The 20,496-nt window shown below is 37.1% G+C and overlaps 2 protein-coding genes across 3 annotated transcripts in view; one reads left to right on the plus strand and one right to left on the minus strand.

The window, feature by feature from the left end:
* Positions 1 to 5,579, plus strand: part of DNAH7 (dynein axonemal heavy chain 7) — a 304,763-nt gene extending 299,184 nt beyond the window's left edge. The window contains exons 63-64 of the mRNA XM_043992176.1: positions 4,566 to 4,669; positions 5,237 to 5,579. Coding sequence (XP_043848111.1) covers positions 4,566 to 4,669; positions 5,237 to 5,443 — 311 coding nt within the window. The 3' untranslated portion in view covers positions 5,444 to 5,579. The remainder of the gene's footprint in view (positions 1 to 4,565; positions 4,670 to 5,236) is intronic.
* An 80-nt stretch (positions 5,580 to 5,659) lies between these two features.
* Positions 5,660 to 20,496, minus strand: part of SLC39A10 (solute carrier family 39 member 10) — a 154,209-nt gene continuing 139,372 nt past the window's right edge. For both annotated transcript variants that reach the window (XM_043992178.1, XM_043992177.1), the window contains 5 exons: positions 17,945 to 18,065; positions 15,951 to 16,319; positions 15,135 to 15,215; positions 9,678 to 9,868; positions 5,660 to 8,442 (listed from right to left, as the gene is read on the minus strand). In XM_043992178.1, the coding sequence (XP_043848113.1) occupies positions 8,284 to 8,442; positions 9,678 to 9,868; positions 15,135 to 15,215; positions 15,951 to 16,319; positions 17,945 to 18,065 (921 nt within the window). In that variant the 3' untranslated portion in view covers positions 5,660 to 8,283. The remainder of the gene's footprint in view (positions 8,443 to 9,677; positions 9,869 to 15,134; positions 15,216 to 15,950; positions 16,320 to 17,944; positions 18,066 to 20,496) is intronic.

Here is a 20,496-nt window from a genome sequence, read left to right on the forward strand (position 1 = left end):
GCATGGCTTGAAAAAAGAGGTGCAAAAAGACACTTCCACTTCATCCCTTTACAGAGGCAAATTCCCTAATTGTTATATATATTTTCATACTTTTCCAGTGTATTGATAGATTATATTGATTTTTTATTAATTTTTTTGCCTTAAAATATTATTTAGTATATAGGATGGCTCTCATGGAGGAGGACAGACACTGGGGGGGGACACTATGGTATGTAAAAAAAAAAGACATCAATAAAAACATGTTTAAGAAAACTCATGAGGGAAGCAATGGTAGATAGAAGCAGTCATGGATGGTCAGTTACTCTGTCCAAAGTGTGAGAAAAAAACAAAGGTTTGTAGAGAGTAGGTATTCCCTGTCCTCACCATGATCAGTCTTAATCTGAAAGACCCATTCCATCCCATCTCTGGCTTTATGTTCTTCGCATCACTCTAGGTCCCAACTATCTCGACTTCATTTTTCCCTTCTCATGCTGCCCATGGAGTGCTCTCATAAAAATGGCCTCCCAATGCACAAACATCCCCTAGATAAAACCCACTGCAAAATCCCTATCTCGTACCAGGCATACCACTTGCTCACCATAGGATTGGTCTTCAGCAGCACTTCCTCCTCCCACTAGAGAAATCCTGTTCCAAGCTATCTCCCCTATTCCACTTCCTACAGTGCCCCCCCCCTTGCCAAGAAACTACTGGAATCACCATCACCATTCAACCACAGATTTGGTAGAGATCAGGAGATTTAGTCAATGTTGTATGGAATCAACTTTTTTTGCTTTTGTTTCTCCTGTTCCTTTACATTCTATTTTAATCTTTAGACCCTTGTATCTTTTTATCATTTGATGGTCCCTATTTTTCCTCTCTTTTACCCCAAAGATCTAATTATATGGATTTCTCTCCTTAAACAATAGTCTTTAAAAATAAAAGTTAATTTCATCACTTTGATCATGACACTTATTTACCTTTCTTGTACTTCTGTTGTTTATATATTGAATGTTATCTGTTCACCTGAGGATTTTTTAAAAGAAATATCTCAAATCCTTTACTTTCATCACCTATTTATTTGCAGGATGTCATTTTGGGTTACAGGTTAGGTTTTTTGGTGGGGCAGGCATATGCTATTCCATTCTCTCTGGCTATTTTAAAATTTATTTTTATTTCATTTATTTATTTTTGTGGGGCAGTGAGGGTTGTGACTTGCTCAGGGTCACACAGCTAGTGTCAAGTGTCTGAGACCGGATTTGAACTCAGGTCCTCCTGAATCCAGAGCCGATGCCACTACCACCTAGCTGCCCCCTCTGGCTATTTTTATAAAAGTGGAATAGACCTAAGTTCTTCAAATTCCCTTTCCATTATATTTGATAATTATTCTTTAGGCTGCTTACAAACTTTGCTTATTGTCACTGAAATAGTCCATTGAACCACAACATACTTGGGAGTTTGGAGCACAGTTTTTCTCTTGGTGAGTATGGCTTCTCTCAAATGATATAATAGTACTCAATAAGGCTAGCAGCCATTAGTTAAATAAAAATGCTCTTCAGCTGACAACTGAAGTATGGACATGGGCGCAGTTTACTAAGTTGCTGATCATTGAAAGATATTAGCCTCATTGCACCTCAATTTATTCATCTGTAAAATGAAGGTATTGGATTAGACAGTCTCAGTTTCTTTCTAGCATTCATGACTACCAAGACGAATGTAGGGAGAGAAATGGGTTCAGGGTGTATTCACAATTGGCGGGGGGGGGGGGGGGGGGGGGGCGCGGGGACAAGAGCAAAAGAGATCAAGACATATCAGCCAGATCGCAATGGGAAGATAGTGTCAAGGAGAATGTTTGGTCAATAGCATAAGATGCTACAGCGGTCGAGAAAGATAAGAACTGAGAAAAAGGCCATTAAGCTGGCAATTTATAGATCATTTATAATCTTGGAGAGTTTAAATTGAATAATGAGGTCAGAAATCATATTAAGAAGCTGAGAAGATAGGGGAGAAAGCAGAGTAATGAGGACAGACTGCTGGGGGCGGGGTTGGCTGTCAGAGTATGAAGAGGTATAGGATAATAGTTTGAGGGGAGGGTATGGAAGGGGTTTTTGAGAGATGGACATAGGATGCAAGGAAGAATATTGGTGGTTCCAAGAAGAGTCACCTCTTCAGAGACTGGCACATAGGAAAGACTGGGAATTATGTCAAGTTGTTTGCAGTAGGAAAAGGAAGGTGGGTAGTCCCAATTTTTTTTTATGCAAAATATAGAGTGATGATGTCTCCTGAGAAAGAAAGAAAGTTAAAAGGGGGAAATTAATTTAAAAGGGGAGTTGAGGGCAGCTAGGTGGCACAGGGGATAAAGCACTGGCCTTGGATTCAGGAGGACCTGAGTTCAAATCCAACCTCAGACACTTGACACTTGCTAGCTATGTGACCCTGGGCAAGTCATTTAGCCCTCACTGCACCACAAAAGAAAAAAAAGAAAAAAAAGGGGAGTTGAGTTTTAGACATATTGAGTTGAGAAGGCAGCATGACATCTAGATAGAGCTTTGCATAACTATTGGAAATGTGGGACTAGAACTCAGGGAAAGATTATGGTCCCTTCCAGTTGCTCTAAGATACACTGGCTTCATGAAGGAACCAAGAGGCTATCAGAAAACATCATGGTACAGTATATGCTATAGTATCGTTATTTGTAGAGCAACTTCTCATCTCATTGAAGTGCATTATGGGTGAAGGTAGTACAAACTATGATAGACAATGTGTTCTTTAAAACATTATGTGTGGGGCAGCTAGGTGGCACAGTGGATAGAGCACTAGCCCTGGAGTCAGGAGGACCTGAGTTCCAATCCGACCTCAGACACTTGACACTTACTAGCTGTGTGACCCTGGGCAAGTCACTCAACCCCAATTGCCTCACCAAAAAAAAAAAAAAAACCAAAAACCCCATTATGTGTGGGGGCAGCTAGGTGGTGCAGTAGATAGAGTACCGGCCCTGGAATGAGGACCTGGTATCAGATACTTGACACTTACTAGCTGTGTGACCCTGGGCAAGTCACTTAACCCCAATTGCCTTACCAAAAAGGCATTTTACAAATAATAAAAATTTCACACCCTTCAAAAAGAAAGAGCTTTTTGTCTCCTTAAGAAGTAGTAATGCAATTAAAGACTGCCAAGAGTATAGAGGCCAGGCAGTTCAATAGTTTCAGGAATGGGAGAAAAGAAAGAGGCAGGAAAGAGTTATCATGAGTGTTTGACTTTCTACATCTTGATTTCAGTCAGGAGCACAGACCAACTGTGTGCTGACATTGGTAATCAAGATAGATAATTAGGGGCAGCTAGGTGGTGCAGTGGATAGAGCATCAGCCCTGGAGTCAGGAATACCTGAGTTCAAATCCAGCCTCAGACACTTAACACTTACTAGCTGTGTGACCCTGGGCAAGTCACTTAACCCCAATTGCCTCACTAAAAAAAAAAAAAAAAAAAGGATAATTAGGTTTAACAGAAATGTAAACCAACCTGTAAACGAATAATTTCCAAATTGTTCTACCAGCAGAAATGTTAGCATTTCATTAACTTTAGCCGCTTCAGCAAATCAAGATTGGAATGGAATACAAGTATGAAGAAAGGTTAATCCAACTCATGGGTTATAGATAGGGAGGGCTCAATGAGGACTTGGTAGGACATCTGTGAACACAACACAGGAAAGAGTAAGGAGAGCCTCCAAGGCAATTTGATCCCAAACACTCCTGAATAAGGCATTATTTGTATCAGAGGGACTGCTTCATATACAGCTTCAGCATAAATAGAAGTTTCTCCCATCCCCACTAATGCTTAGTCTACAGATAGGAGAGAACCTGGAGGAGTAACGTAGTGACACCTCATCAAAAATGACAAGTTTTGACATTTGGGGTTTTCCCTTGTTTCTTTTCCTCTTAAATTTATTCAGTATCTGTATTATGGCGTGTTTTTTTAATTTACTATAAATTCCAGCTACTGCTAAGGTTATGTAAGTCATCGGCAAACTACAGAAACCGGGTGTTCATCTTTCTGAGTTAAGTTGAAATCCTGTATTTTTTCTTCCTTCTCTGAGGTATACCACTTCTTAATTGATTCGTATCTTGCTTTATTTACTTCACTGAGACAGCATGTCATAAGGAAAGAAAGACCTGGTTTCACTTCTTGCCTCTGTCTTGTAGTCTATATAACCCAGAGCAACCTCTGTGTTCTAGGCAACAAGTGGCAGAGATGTGAACCTCCACATAGGAAACCTTAACCCAAGTGTTCCCTATACCAATGAAATCATTGATCTGGTCCCTATCCAATTACTTCACTATTCAAAATTTAAGGAAAAGCAGCCTTTCACTTTAACACCTCCAACACTGCTTGCTTTTTTTCATGGTTTCAGGATGTTACCCGTATTAGCATTTCAAAAAGGTGTTTATTGGTGTGAATAAATGTTGTACAGTTTCAGTAACTACATCTAGGCCATTTAGGCTGCTGAAACCTAAATCTATCTAAACAATTCAAGTACTAGAAATAAATAGTTTCACTTATATTAATACCTGTTTTTCTTATATTAAAATTAGGTGTCTACATTTATGGATTGTTTCTAGATGGAGCATCCTGGAATCGAAAGTTTAAGAAACTAGCAGAGTCTTATCCCAAAATCCTTTATGATACGGTTCCTGTGGTCAGTATTTTTCTATTAATACTCATGTGGATCTTTATTAATAGATAGTTTGACCTGCTTCCCTCTAACAATGTCAAGATGCTTATTAATAACATTGTAGACTAATGCAGCTTCTGCCTCCAACTGGCTCTAAAAAGAATCATTTCTAAAATATTTTGAGCAACATACTTGGCATAAGTCTTTGAAGTAGACAAGTTCCTTGGATGTATCAAGTAGTAGTTATTCATGGAAAAATCAGGTTCACTCCTTTATGTAAGCCTTGTAATAGTGGTCCCCTGAGGTGACAGTAAGACATACCTCCTTAGGTCTGTCTCATACTGGCCCTAAGTGTCATTACATACTCAGGACAAAGGTGTGGGGTAAGCAGCAACAACTAGGATCACCACCAACATACTGAAAAAAGAATGTATTAAAGGATTAAAATAGTTAACTAATGAGATTTCTGAAAATGACTGTAAACTCTCATTACTCTTGTCAGTAGAAAGGGTCAATTTAAAATTGTCATTATCTACTTTGAACACTTCTACCCTGGGATAAAGGGCTTCTTTCCTCCCCAATTTCTTACAGATGTGGCTGAAGCCTTGTAAGCGGTCAGACATACCAAAACGGCCTAGTTACATTGCTCCAGTATATAAAACAAGTGAACGGAGAGGAACATTATCAACTACTGGCCATTCTACTAACTTTGTGATTGCAATGATTTTGCCTTCAGATAAACCTCCAGAACACTGGATTGGAAGAGGTGTGGCATTGCTGTGTCAGCTTAGTTCATAGCCATAAAGTGTCATTTTCCTGTAGATATTCCCTTTTCTCTCCACATTGGGTTGAGAGAAGGTATACTTACTTTTTAAACTAATTTTTAAAAAATTTTAAATCTTGACTAGATTATGAGATTGTGAGCATTTATATATCAAACACAAAATATTTTAATTCATACTACAATTATATGTAAGGAAATGTTTGAAATAAAAAACTATAGAAACAAAATACTATTTGCTCTTTTGAATAACTTTATTTCGGGGGAGTTCCTTATGCATCAGGAACATACATAAAATGAACACACCACTGCTGACAAACAAAAACAGCATTTAATCATTTCCAGCTTTATAAATTTTTAAAAGTGATTTATTTATAAAGTTTAGATATCTCAGCAAGTATCAACTTGCAGGACCATCATCACATTTAAACCATAGACTCATTGTTAATGGAAAAAAACACACTGCATCTAGTTTAACTACAGTATTTCTAAGCATAATCACAGCTGATTGAGTGCAATGTGATCTACATCAAAATTCATATGGATGTCACACAGTGACAGCATTGTAACAAATAACATTAATGACCTCCAACATATAGAAGTTGAATTAGACCGTTCAAGCTGAATGGAATGTTGGAGCCAATGAGAAATGTAGTGGAATTCCGATTGTCTAATAGGACTTAAAACTGTACATTAGAATGGTCTGGAACCAAATACTGGTGGGAACCTAAAGAAAGACTAGCAGCAACAGATACACTGCTCTTCACAAAAGACTGGAAAAACTTCTAGCGAATAAGGACAGTTGTTTCATTCTTGAGAAAAATGTAAAGCCAAACATGAACAAACTAATTTGTTTTAAAACCAGCCATTTTAAGGCAGGACATGTATTCAGCTGTTGCCGTTCATAAAATGGTTCTTTAATGAAGTAAATGTAAATGATGGAATGCAGAATTGTGTCCAAACAAAAATTTTATTTCTGAGAGACACTTGAATCACTTGGAGTTGGTAGCACCTTTCTGCTAGATTGCCCCAAGTACCAAGCAATGAATTGGGACTCTACTAATTAAAATGCCCAATGCTGTGAAGAGTATTCCCACTGCCCAAGTGCAGAAACCCAACTTGTGACAATGGGAGTTCGCCGCTATAGCCAGAGCTCTTTTATTGAACTAAACCTAACTCAGAATAACAACACAGATGCCCCCCTAACCCCTGCTTAAAGCATTAGGAACAAATACTGGCAGGCACCTAATAATACCTAAGGGTACATGCTGCTCTTCTCAAAACAAAACAAAACAAAAATACAAAAAATTAAAAAATTAAAAGAGTGAAAGGAATGGGGAGGGAGGAAGAATAAAAAAGGGTAGGGGAGGAAGCTAAAATGGAAAAACTTCAAAAATGGAATGGAAAGAGTTTGGCTCTTATTAAGGTATTAGAATAATAAGATTTTAAAAGCAGCTAAACTGGTTGCCAAGCAGACGAAAACAAAACTGGCTGCACAGAATCCAAATATAGCTTACCTGGCACACATGGAAATGAAGACCGTAGCACATGTCAACAGAAGGCTACATGCTTATGACTAGCACTAAGGGTCATTAGGTCAAAACATAGGATAAACATGGCTTGCACTTCTCACAAATCATTCACAATTATAGGAGACCTAAAAAAGACTAATCAGGCACACACAGTGTCTTCTCTTGGCATGAAGTAGTAAAACTGATTTCACTAGGTCAAGGCCTCTGATCATTTCATTTATCCTCCAAACCAAAATGATTTGGTTCCATTAGAACCCCTGGAAAGGGCTCCTATGCTATTAACTCTTTGAATAACCATTACTTTTTAATACATAAATCCTGAATATTGGTTTTCTGGCACAGCCAGTTTATGTTCCTGGCTCTAATGCCATTGTTTTAAAGTAATACATTCAGAACTCACAACACAGCTTCCCACACAGGTCAATAACAACGCAGGCAACAGGGAAACCTGTATTTGGACCATGCTTGAAGGGGGTGGTGCATTATTTCTTTGATTTTTTTTTTTTTTAGGGCACTGCTATGAAAAGGAAAGAAAAAAAGTTTTACCTTGTCCCCAAAATAACCACACTATTAATACTAAGAACCGTTAGGAATCTTTCATTAAACCAGAGTTCACACAAACATACAATCACTATTTCTCAGTAGTTTAGGCTGCAAGTGAAAGCACTATGCAAATATATACAAAAATAGTAACTCTATGAGCACAAGAGTCAGGGCTTGCCCCCACACTAAACACAAATTCTAACGCAGCCTGAATCTTCCTACTAGTTCCTACAAGCTAACATCAAATCTAATAACTTTTTATGCTATTAAAAAGTTGTATCAAGTTGATCCCTATTACCATACAGTTTATATGAAGCTGAACTACAAGCCCCGGTATACTGTAATTATGTTTGCTCCGAATGAACAAAAAAGGTGTGCCCAGCATCAAGTACATTTAAAATCTTTCTATGTTTGTAAAGATTTGGTTCAAATTCTAGTTCTCTGGGCAGATTGCAGACAAGTCTGAGCAGCCCTATTAGTGTTCTTAGAAATTCTAACCAGAATAGGTTCTATAGCATCTTCATCAAACCTATACAAACAATGGTCCATAGAGTCCCATTTTTTTCCCTTATTTTATCATTCATTCTTTTAAAGACCAGTTGTCACTCAGGAAAAATAAGCATGAGCTCCACTGTCTTTCATGGTTATATGCAAATTTATGAAACTTGTAAGTAGTGCAAGCCACAGTCTTTCTCAGAGAGAGCAGTGTGCACATAGTACACGGGGCAGGTGCAAAGCCATACAGCAACATCATTGTGGCTGACAGTGATTACCGGGAATGGTCAGAACTGGATGTCAAACACAATTTTATCTTCATAAAGGGCGATCACCAGCATGATGGCAAACCCAAAAAGTAAGCCAAAATTCTGAAGAATAAACTGCCCCACAGGACAATAGCCATGTTCTTCATTGTCACCATCACCATGCAGCATTTCTGGAAGCTGGAAAAGAAACACGTTCTTAAAAAGCAATTTTGGTTTGGTTCAAACAATAAGTCAGTCTGTTTTGCATAACTACACATGTATAATTTATATTGAATTACTTGCCTTCTTAAAGGGAGGGTGGAGAGAGAAGCAGGAAAAAAATTTGGAACACAAAGTTGTTTTTTTTTTTAAATGGATGTCAAACAATAGGTCTGTCAAATGTTATCTAATGTTGATAAGAGAGGGGGCATAGTGGAAGGGGACAACTCCAAATTTAGGAAAATCTGTGTTTGAGTCCTGCCTCCACCATTTACCACATATACTCTTAAATTTACAGTCCACACAACAAGCTACAGAGAAGTTGCCTCTCTAGGCTTCATTGTGAATTCCTTACAGAATTAAATAACAAAGACCAATCCCATCTCAGTATTTAAACCTCAATTCAGTGGTACACACTAGTCTCCCCAGTACCCGACTGTGGGAAGGAACAGGTAAATCACAAGAAAGCAAGCTGACAGCAAACATTTGTTTAAAACAAAGATAAGCCTTCAAGTGGTCTGGTGTTAGTATATGTTCTATTTGTTTTCCCATACTGTCTACATTTCTGGTTAGGGGACTATATAATTGAGGACTCAAGTTCAAAAAAGTTTCACTAGCATAAAACCGATACAATTCATGATTCAAGAAATAGAAGATCAAGAAAACAGTTAGTAAGGATGGATACATTAACTTTTAGGTAGAGTTGTAAGATAATTACACAGATGCCTAAAGAAACACACATTAAGAAGACCCATCACACACACTATGCCCACTAAATCTAAAGAAAGGCCAGTTATTCAGTTTGTCTGACTTGAGTCTTGCTCAAAGACACAGTCTATCATTTCAGACAAAACACATATTAAGTGACGACAATAGTAGCATCCCAATTACTTGGGGATTGGGGAAGATTTTACTAGTTATGAGATCAGTTGTCTTGAGTTTACATGTCACCATGTAAAAAGGAGTATGAAATCACAGATCCAGTTATTCCCAACAGCTTGTTTGTTGCTCACAGCGTAACAGAAGTGTTTTCTTTTTTCAATAGCCAAATTTTATATATATATATATATATATAATGAAGGTACTAAAATATTTTCTGTAGCATGGCTCTACAGACTTCTTCATTGTGCTTCCAGTAAATTGCTGATTATGCTCCATGTAAGAAAAATGCTTTATCTTATTATGGGCAATAATAGCATAAAATTAAGTCTTACCATATCCACCAAGGCTACGTAGAGAAACATGCCTGCAGTGATGGCAAAGATCCAGAGGGTGATGTTATTGGCATATTGACCCACAGCTGTACCAATCAGCATGCCTATGTAAGCCATCATGGCAGAGAGAAGGTTGTACACAATGGCTTGCTTTACTGTCATACCAGCTTTAAGGAGGACTGCAAAATCACCTGCAATTAAAGCAAAATGGAGGCATTTTAAACACAGCTGAATGAAATAATGTATATAACCTCACCTTATTTATGTTTTCTCAATTCAAGTTAAATCACTTATGAAGATGAAAGGTTCAGTTATGTATCTTTATCTCCTGTGGGACAATAGCAATGAGCTTGATTTTCTTAAACTGCAACGAAGTACCATTTTGACTACAGGTGGTAAGATCATCAGACACAGACATATTAGAAAGATTATAGTTATCTGTTAAGGGCTAAAATTCTAGCTAAACTGTCTAAAATATCTAATGAGTGGTCGCCAATAAATTATAAGCTTTAGCAAGAGTTAGACTTTTAAGCATTTATTAAGGAGAATAAGAATTTGGTAAAGAGAGAGAAAGGCCTAGATTCCTATCTATTAAAGGGAAGGCACATTTCTAGCTCCGCTCTCCACCAGAGTCCAAAGGAAAAAGAGCGAGAGTGAGCGCCAGTCTCTTCCTTCCTCCTCCCACCAGTCTGCGTCACTTCCTGACACCAAAGAAAAGACGCATGGTCTTGCCCTCAAAGACCTTCGTTTCATGGGTGGAACTCTTCTACAGTAAGTCTCCAGCAGGTGGCGTCATTCCAATCGTTACATATCCATTATACTGGGTAAACTGTCACTATTTTTAACTGAATTCCTATATAGGAATGCTGGGTACCTCTTTTTGCAAAGTCAGTCTCTAGACTTGGAGGAAGGACAATTTTCAAAGCAATCTTCTTTAGAGGGAGAGAGGGAAGGAGGAGGGAAGAAAGGAAACAAACATTTATCAAGCACCTATGACATGCCAGTCACTGTGCTAAGCACTTTATCAATTATTGTCTCATTTGATCCTCACAACAACCCTGAGAGATAGAAGCTATTGTAATCTCCATTTTACAGTTGAGGAAACTGAAGACAGAGGTTAAGTGACTGATTTGTTCAGCTACTAAGTGTTCCAGAGTTGAACTCAGGTCTTCCTGACTCCAAGCCCAGCACTCTAACCACTAACTCTAGTTGCCTCCTCCATAAGACAATGGCCTAGGAAAATAAAAAGCTGAACCAGAAATCAAATTGTGAGAAAGATTTTATTTCCAGCAGTGATATTCCAAAGAGCAGTCCTCTGGTCTTACATTCCTGCCTTCATGGAAAGAGCATGTTGATTCACTCTCCATGATGAGAATTTGGTCCATTAGGACCCTGGCTGGCCATTTTGCCCTACCCTCAAACTCCCACAATGTCCTTGGCCCATCCTCATCCCAAGGGTGTGAGGAAATTGGGGGAATCAGCATAGCAAGTGGATAATTGTGGGAACTGAATGAATCATACAGACTCCATCTTGTGACTCAATTCTGTTTCTAGTTTCTATTTAATTATTCTATTCTATTCTATTCTAGTTTCTATTTAATTATGGGTCTAGTTCAACCTCTCTTGTGAGAAAATTTTACTTAATCATGGAAATTGGGAGAAAACCTTATTGCATTATTTGAACCTAGCCCTGTGTGACTGGGAAACTGGACCACCTCTCCCTGCTGCTTAGAGACCCTTAACCAAGGACCTAGGTTGTGCTGACCAGAAACTCAATCAGATCCAAAGATGCAAGGAGTTTTTGCAAAACTGTACATCTCAGGAAACCCTTATGTCTTATCTGAACACTGGCCCCAAACTGATTAATCAGTTGTTTCCATGTTCCTTTGACTGTTTACAGATACTTGTTTTCTGAATTCAGGGAACTGTACCTGTTTACTCTCCTCATCCCAACTTGTAAAGTCCCTAATCTTTCACCTAATTAGAAATAAGAATACCTAATGTATTGTTCCCTTTTAATTAATTGGCCTTGGTTGTTTTTAATATATAAAATTGTATTTCTCCCCCTGTATTCAGGGTCCATAGGCCTAAGCTAAGGAGGTCTAGTTCCCCTTTGTTGGGCAACTGGCATGTACTGCTTCATAAACTGAGATGCTTGGAAGATGGAACCTTTGTTTCCTTAATTGTTTCATCTTTCAGGGGCAGCTAGGTGGTACAGTGGATAGAGCACCGGCCCTGGAGTCAGGAGTACCTGAGTTCAAATCTGGCCTCAGACACTTGACACTTACTAGCTGTGTGACCCTGGGCAAGTCACTTAACCCCAATTGCTTCACCAAAATAAAAAACAAAAACGGAAAAAAAAAAATCATTTCATCTTTCAGATAGCACACATGAGAAAAAAAGGAAAAAAGAGACTCTGAGTATAACAAGTCTCAGGAACTTTCATGAAAAGGCTAGGTTCCATGACAGTAGCTCCTGTTCAGATCACATCAGCAGTAAGTGACTAGAAAGAGGGGAGGTAAGACCACTGACGGGTCTCACTGGCAAAGAAGTTATCTCATTAGAGAATGTATGTAATTATCTTCACAAAAGCTAAATATCTATATGCTATACTTGTAGTTTTAAAAGAAACACACATGATCAACTGTGATAGACTAGATTCTTCTCATCAATCCAATGGTACAAAAAAGTTCCAAAGGACTATTCATGATGGAAAAGGCTCTCCAAATCCAGGGGGAAAAAAAAAAAAGGAACTGTGAAATATGGATGCTGATTGGACCATACTATTTCTTTTGTTTTTGGTGCTGCTGTTTTTCTTTTTTGAGGTTTTTCCTTCTTGATCTGATTCTTCTCGTATAACATGACTAATGCAGAAATATGTTTAATGTTATGTATCAGATTACCTGCTGTCTAGGGGAGGGGGGGAGGAGGGAAGGGAGAAAAATTTGAAATTGGAAATCTTATCTAAACAAAGGTTGAAAACTTAAATAAATAAATAAACAAATAAATTTAAAAAAAAATAAATATGCATTGTCAGTTTGAAAAAAAAAAATAAAATGTTTCCATTGACTTACATTAGGACAGCCACTGCATATAAGCTTAAGTAAAGCAAAAGAGATGTACCAGGATTGCTCATTAAACAGACATGACCTCTTTGACTTATGGGCAACAGTTTATGTGGTATAAAAACTGTATTGTTATAAGAAAAATAAAAAGAAATGCTTCCATGCATCCAAAAAAAAAAACAACCACAAGAAACACACAAACCAAGACTGAAATACATGAATTTTTGCCCCACTGCTGTATTAAAATTCATTTGCTTTTTTCCAACAAGAAATGAAAATTCTTATCATGTCCAGCTTAATTGATGCAAGTTGGGTAACAGTCTTGGGGATTCTGGGTTCAAATCTCTTATTCTCTGTGGGACCTTGATCAAATCCTATTAACTCTCCAGGCCAGATCAGTTTCCTCATCTGCATAACAAGGGTGTTAGCCTTAAACACTGAGGGGTCTCCCAGATGTAAATATGATCCACGATGCAGTTACTAATTTCACACCTTCAACCAATGTCATATCTGCTCAAAAATATTAAAAAACATAAGCTGGGTCTTCTTTATAGGTCACAGTAGTTTTGATCCTTTAGTTTAGGTCTATATGTATGTCCCTCTACAAGTAGGGTTAGGTTCTTTATCTACCAAATGGCCTACCTATCTAATTCTATATAGAAGAGGAATAAATCTCTACCTGAGGCCCCTACTTCTGGAGTAAGTCAGAGATGGTGAGAAAGAAAGAAAGAAAGAAAGAAAGAGAGAAAGAGAGAAAGAAAGAGAGAAAGAGAGAAAGAGAGAGAGAAAGAGAGAAAGAGAGAGAGAAAGAAAGAAAGAGAGAGAGAGAGAAAGAAAGAAAGAAAGAAAGAAAGAAAGAAAGAAAGAAAGAAAGAAAGAAAGAAAGAAAGAAAGAAAGAAAGAAAGAAAAGAGAGAGAGAGAGAGAGAGAGAGAGAGAAACAAACAAACAGGGGCTGTTAGGTGGCACAGTGGATAAAGCACCGGCCCTGGGTTCAGGAGTACCCGAGTTCAAATCTGACCTCAGACACTTGACACTTACTAGCTGTGTGACCCTGGGGAAATCACTTAACCCCCATTGCCCTGCCAAAAAAAAAAAAAAGGAATAAAAAGAATAAAACAATGTGTATTTATGGTTGGAAAGGGAGGTGGGGATGGAAATGCTCTTTGCTGTATCAGCTTTCAAGAGGCCAAAAGAATACATGACTTTGTGACTTTAAGATTAAAGGGAGTTGAATCTCATGTTAATTATAGGAATTTACCAAATTCAAATTTAAAACTCCAATAAAATGATTTTATTCCACACAGAAATGAGTGTTTTTCAGTGCTGGAATGAGAATCCTGCTGGCAGAATATTTTCAATCTGATTTTAAAACTAAATAGAAAACAAAAAACCCCACAACCCTAGTATCAGAGTTACCAAATTAAACCATAAAGAAAAGCACCATTTCCTCATAATTATGATCTGATTTAGATTAAAAATAGATTAATAAAGCAAGAGATAAGACTATAATCTGGAGGTAGGTGGGGGAAGAATTAGGTCAGCTTTCTTAAAGACTCTATTGCTATAGAAAATTAGGAGAGGGAGGCTTCACCTCAAAGTTTGTGGGATAAAGAAATCGCTGCATTATTCGAAAACAATAAATTTAGTTTTTTCAAAAATTAACCATTTACCCTGTCTTAACATTTTATAGCTAATTCAATGGAGAATATATATCAAACTGGATATATGTATTGCTGTTGGAAATATTTAAGTATTAATTTAAAAAAACAAACCTAATGATTTTTAATGTACATTTAAACAGATCTGAGGAGAGGAGGGAGTATTTTTTTAACAAAAGCTGTTAGATTATGATACATTATAAACTATATGAAACAGCTAGCTAACACTGAAACATAGGATTTTAGAATTGGAAGAGAGCTTAGAGATAGTCTTATTTTATAGAGGAGGAAACTGAGGGAGAGTGCTAGAGTGATTTCTCAAGGTCACAAAAGCCAATTACTAGATTCAAAACCAGGCCTCCTGAATCCAAGTTTGAGTTGCTTTCCTAGTACCCCAGACTGCCTCACTAGCTTTGAGAGGTCATCAGAGCAGTGATTCTGTAACCATGCAAATTTAAAATATAATTTGCCTGGAACAGTTTCTTCACTTTCTTTTTGAAAGAGAAAAAAAAATCAATCAGACTAGAAAAAAGCAGAACAGATTAAATTGTCCAACAAGAGCTCTAATTGTCTAAATGAGTTCCAAAACAAGTAAAAGGCATCCACAATTTCCAATCCCCAGTAACAGTAGTCTAAATCTAGTAATGATATGGTCTTCTAGTGTAACTATGATATGAATTAAAAACCAAATGAAAGATACATTATGGATCTCTTTTAAAGAAGCTAAATTACCTAATTCATGGGGAAGTTCGTGGCAAAAAACAGCAATAGAGGTACTAATGCCTCCTGTCAATCCAGCACTGAAAGCTGCTCCTGTTCAAAAAATAAAAAAAAAAGGGGGGGGGGAGAGAGAAGAGAGAAAAGATACTTTATTGTTCTGTCATCAACAAGACTAGGCCGGATTGTGCATCTTGCCCTAGGTTGAAAAATGAATGCACACCAGCAACTGGCTGCATTTCTTAGAAGCTGCATTCTGTGAATATACAATGAATTATGATGACACTCCAATACACAATGTCCCCAAAAGGGAGTCACATTTGCTCGTGAGCCAGCAAAACAAGGCACTAAATCAAAATACTAAGTCATCTACTACTTAGGCCTTCTCGCTCAATGCAGCTCTGGAACAGTCACAGTCACCAACATTTTACCCTCTCTTGACACTCTAGTCTGACACTCAGTGTTAGCATTTAATTCATACTTTAAATAGCAAATAATCAAAATAGGACTGAGGGCCCTTCATGAAAAGGAAAAAAATTAACACAACCTCACAAAAATAACATGAACCTTCTAACCAATTAAGACCCAACCATCTGTATGCTCAGAGAGGTTGTGGCATGCCCATGGTCACAAAAATTTTGTGACCAAAAAGTGTCATAAGTCGGATTGGTACATATGTCCTTTTGATTCTAATCCTAAAATTCTATCCACTGTTATGCCATACTACGTCTTATTTTCATTCACTACAAAATTAAAAAAAAAAGAACTTCATAGAACAGATTATCGACTACAAATTAAAAATAAAAAATCCTTAAGCCTGTGCTAACTTACCTATTGCTAAGCCATCACTGAAGTTGTGGATGCCATCCCCCATGATTACCATCCAAGCTATGTTAGCTATTCCAGTTTCCTTCAGATCTGACCCAGAATGACAGGGTCCATGTGAATGATGGGAATGTTTGTGGTGCCACTGATGATTGTGCTTCCTCAGCACAGTTTTGCTTTCCTCGTGGTTGTTATGTGCTGCACAATGAAGATCATGCTCTTGAGCAGCATGTACACCATCACTGTGAGAATGGTCCATAATTTTCTCCTCTTCTATACAAAGGTAGTTCTTAGGAGGGGATTCTTGCTGGCCTTCCAAATCTGTTAGCTCAGTTTCATTAAGTCGATCTTCAGAAACAACTGAATCATCAGTTCCTACATTTGGAGTCAAAATACATATATGGCTATAAACAATTCAATTAATTTGAAATTGTTAAAATTTACCCAGATATACTGACAAGATAAAAATATCCTAGATGGTTTATTATGTTAAAATAGTACATTTTCACACCAATGATGCTATGTTAATTCAATCCTACTCCAATAAAACAATACTTTACATTATAGGGTCTACTCTACACAACTCATTGGAACTTTTTAAGCAGTATTACCAGAATCTTTTAGGAACCAAAAAATGCTGACAGAATGATTTAAGACTTAAGATAACATAAGAAAGAAGGTAAGGGAAGAAGGTGCCTGAAGATATCCGAAAACACAAATTGTAGAATGGGGGTAGGACACACACACACACACACACACACACACACACACACACACACACACACACACACACACACAGACAGAATTTGCCTTTTAAAAATCAAGAGAGAAACAAATAACAACTGACTATCAAAAGAGATCCTTGGCAAAAGGCTGAGAAGAAAAATACGTCCCAAAAGTTTGGAGAATGATTAAACAAATCAATATACAAATGTAATGTAATTTTTGCTCCCTTTTAAGAAGTGGAATATATGAAGAATTCTAACAGACATGAGAAGATCTTTTAGGAACTGATATATAAGATAAAGAAAGCAGAATGAAAAGATAATGATTACAACAAAGTAAATTCAGCTAACCCTGAGAGGCAACATTCTGATCATAATATAATGTTCATTATTAGCACCGTATTGTCAAAGTTTAAGTACAGACCTTTTTGTTAACAAGCAATAAACTAGCTATTTTTAGGCAATGTATTATTTTATGGCAGGGTTTATTTGGATATTTGTTAAGAAATATTTTCTGTCAAAACAAAATTTATCAATAACGTTTTACTTTAAAAAAATATGTTCATAGCAGTTACATAGTAGCCCAAATCAGACAAAGGGCATTTTTATTAGGAGATAGCTAAACAAATTATGGTATATTAATGAAATGGAATATTTTTGGACCATAAGAAGAATCAGAAGAAACTAAGATGATCTCTATGAACTCATGCTAAGTGAAATAAGCAGTACTAGAAGAATTTATACAAAAAATAGCAATACTATAGAGAAAAAGAACTTTGAAAGGCTTTGGAACATCTGACTGGTGTAAAGGATGGAAGATGAAACATGCCACTGCCAAAGAGAAATTTTCAGGAATAGGTAATATGGAAATTGTTTTTCTAGATTATACATTTATAATGAGGCTTTTAAATTTCTTTTTGTTTACTTATCCAATAGGGGCAGGAGACACAGTGGGCAGAATAGATTATAAATATATGTAAAAATGAGGTTTTTTTTTAATTAAATGAAAAATAAAGACATAATTAGAAATTAGAGTTACATAAAAAAGGTATGACCAGCATACAAGAATTTGAGAGAGAGGACATTACACATTGACAGCGACGGACTTTTATAGACAAAATTACAGTTAAAAGTATCTCTAGAACAACAGAACCGCAAGCAAGAATCTCAGGCAAAAGCTTATTCAACAAAAAGATACTGGAAGCAGGTACTACATTTAAATTTTTCCATTTAGCATTTTTCACTGAATTTTAGGATACGAGCTTTGAAATCTACCTGCAAGAGGTTTAAGCTGAAGCCAGTCAGCATCTGGGGTATTATTTAATTTATGATCTGAAAGCTTCCTTCCGATAGCTGACTCTTCTGCTTTCTGCTTCATAAACCACTTCTGTTTTCCCTGAAATAAAAATCAGATTAAAATTACATTTTAACCACATTCAGTAATGGAAAGTATGTTAAAAGTAAAACACAAAAACAAAGTTCATTTAAATAAGACTCAGCCTACCAGAAAGCTCTAGTTATGATTGAGTCAAAACCCACCTTCCTGAAATTTCCATCCAATGATGCTGGCTCTCTGAAGCACTAAAACAAATCTCTCTCATTGTGTATAACTTTCATTCAAACACCTGAAGATAACTATCATATCACACATACCCCTAGCCCCATGAAAGTCTTCTCTTTTCTAGATTAAATACCTGTATTTCTTGCAACCACTAATTTATTTAATGAACATTTATTTTTGAATTTAGGAATTCCTACTCCATATACTAGACATGTTGGCACAAGAGAAAGTAAGATATGGTCCTTGCTCTTATGGAGTATGTAAGAGTGGGGGAAGCTGGGAAGGTTTCACAGAAGAAAAGGCAACAGAACCAGTGTAATTTGGCTGAAGGAAAAGGATCCTAAAGAGCAGGAGTGGGAGAAAATTATAGAAAAATACTTGGGGAGGTACAATCAAAGAGAGCCTTGACTACTAAACAAAGGAGAGTAGAATCTATTTTAGGAGGTAATGATTTTGGGATAAAAAGTTTTAGCTACTAAAGGTTTTAGGACAAAGGTATGACCAAAGAATCCTCCAGCAATGTATAAGACAGACTGCAGCAGGGGGAAGAATACTGCAAACTAATCTAGGCCAAAAAAAACCCAAACAAAACCCAAAAACCCAGTTATCATTAGAGCTCCTAAACTAATGTGAGATAATAGGAATAGAGAGAAGAATATAGATTCCAGAGAAAATGTAAAAAGTGAAGCTTGAGAACTTACGCAGAAGGACGAATAAAACATTACTCTCATGTTTTAAGCTTGAGTTTCTAGGTGGCTGATGGCACCATTTTAAAAAACAAGATGTTTAAAAACTTAATACTCACCAGTTCTTGGTGTTTGACATGTCTAACAAGAAATTCCTACTTCTTGTGGATTAAAAATAATATTCTTACTCAGCCAATTTTAAAGAAGCCTGCGAAGACTTGTATGGAGAGCCACATTCAGTAGGATTTTTTTTTTTTGGAGAGGATAGAGAGCAAGCAGGGGAGAAAGGAGCCTGAGACTATGGCTTCATCCACTGAGGGAAGCCCTAGCAGGGAAAGTCCTTCTCCCAAGCATAGCTATCATTTATATTGTGCTTTAAGACTTGCAAAGCCCTTTGTTTCTGGTTCATGACTCTTTAAGGTAGGTACCAGGCACTACGCTAAACACTGGGAAAACAAAGAGAAAAATGAAACAGTTCCTGCTCTTAAGGAACCTACGTTGTATCATGGAAGACAACGTGTGCATATAAAAGCACCTACAGAATATAAAATAACTATGAAACAATTAGGGCACTATCAGTTTACTTTTTGGTGTGGTGGGGGTGAGAATAAGGCCTCATGTAGAGGGTGGTACTTATGCATTCAATTCATAGGTGTAGAGATAGCAGGTGAGAGGCTATTCGTGAGGAGTAAAAGGGACAGTTTGGCTAGACCCTAGGTTCTTAAACTATGGGTCATGACCCCATATGGGGTCATGTAATTACATGTGTGGGGTCACAAAAATCTGTCAACAGTAAAAGGTTATGTATACCTGTTTTATATACCTATATACTCATAAAAATTTCTCCGGTGAAAAGGGGTCAATAGTGGGTAAAGTTTAAGAAGCCCTGAGCCGGACCCTAGCTCTACCAATGACATTGGCAAAGTTATTAATATCTCTTGGCATCAGTTTTTTCATTTGTAAAATAAGGAATTGGGCTGTTTAGTCTCTAAAGGCCCTTCTCCACACAGGGAGAGGGAGTATTAAATATTGAGGCCAGAAAGGTAGACTGGGGTCAGGTTGTGATGAGCTTTAAAAACTAAACAGCAGATTATATTTGATCCCACAGGGAATTGGGAGCTATTGGAATTCTCTGAGTAGGAGAGTTGACACTGTAATAACTAAACCTAAGGACTAAGATATATGGTCTTAGAGGGTGCCTGGGGCACTGAAAGGTGACTGGCCCACACAAAGCTAGTATTTGTCATAGGTACAGCTTGAACCAAGATCTTCCTTTTGGGAAAAGAAGTTTCAAAATAGAATGAAAAAAGGATTCCAGATTTAAAAAACTATTCTTTATTAAGGTTCCCCTCATTTTAGTTATTAAAAAGTGTATGATATGGAAGATGGATGAAAAAAATCAGTAAGGAACAATTTTTTTCATATATAATATTTGAGTACATTGCAAACATTTAGTGGAATTTAGTGGAAATGGGGAAAGAGCTATTTCTTAAGAGTAACATAAAAAGAAGAGTGTTTGGTTTCCTCTGCTTGATTTCAGCCTATTTCCATAAAAAGGTATAAAGTTACATATAGATTTC

This window comes from Dromiciops gliroides, chromosome 3 (assembly GCF_019393635.1).
Source record: "Dromiciops gliroides isolate mDroGli1 chromosome 3, mDroGli1.pri, whole genome shotgun sequence".
In the NCBI taxonomy this organism is placed as follows: domain Eukaryota; kingdom Metazoa; phylum Chordata; class Mammalia; order Microbiotheria; family Microbiotheriidae; genus Dromiciops; species Dromiciops gliroides.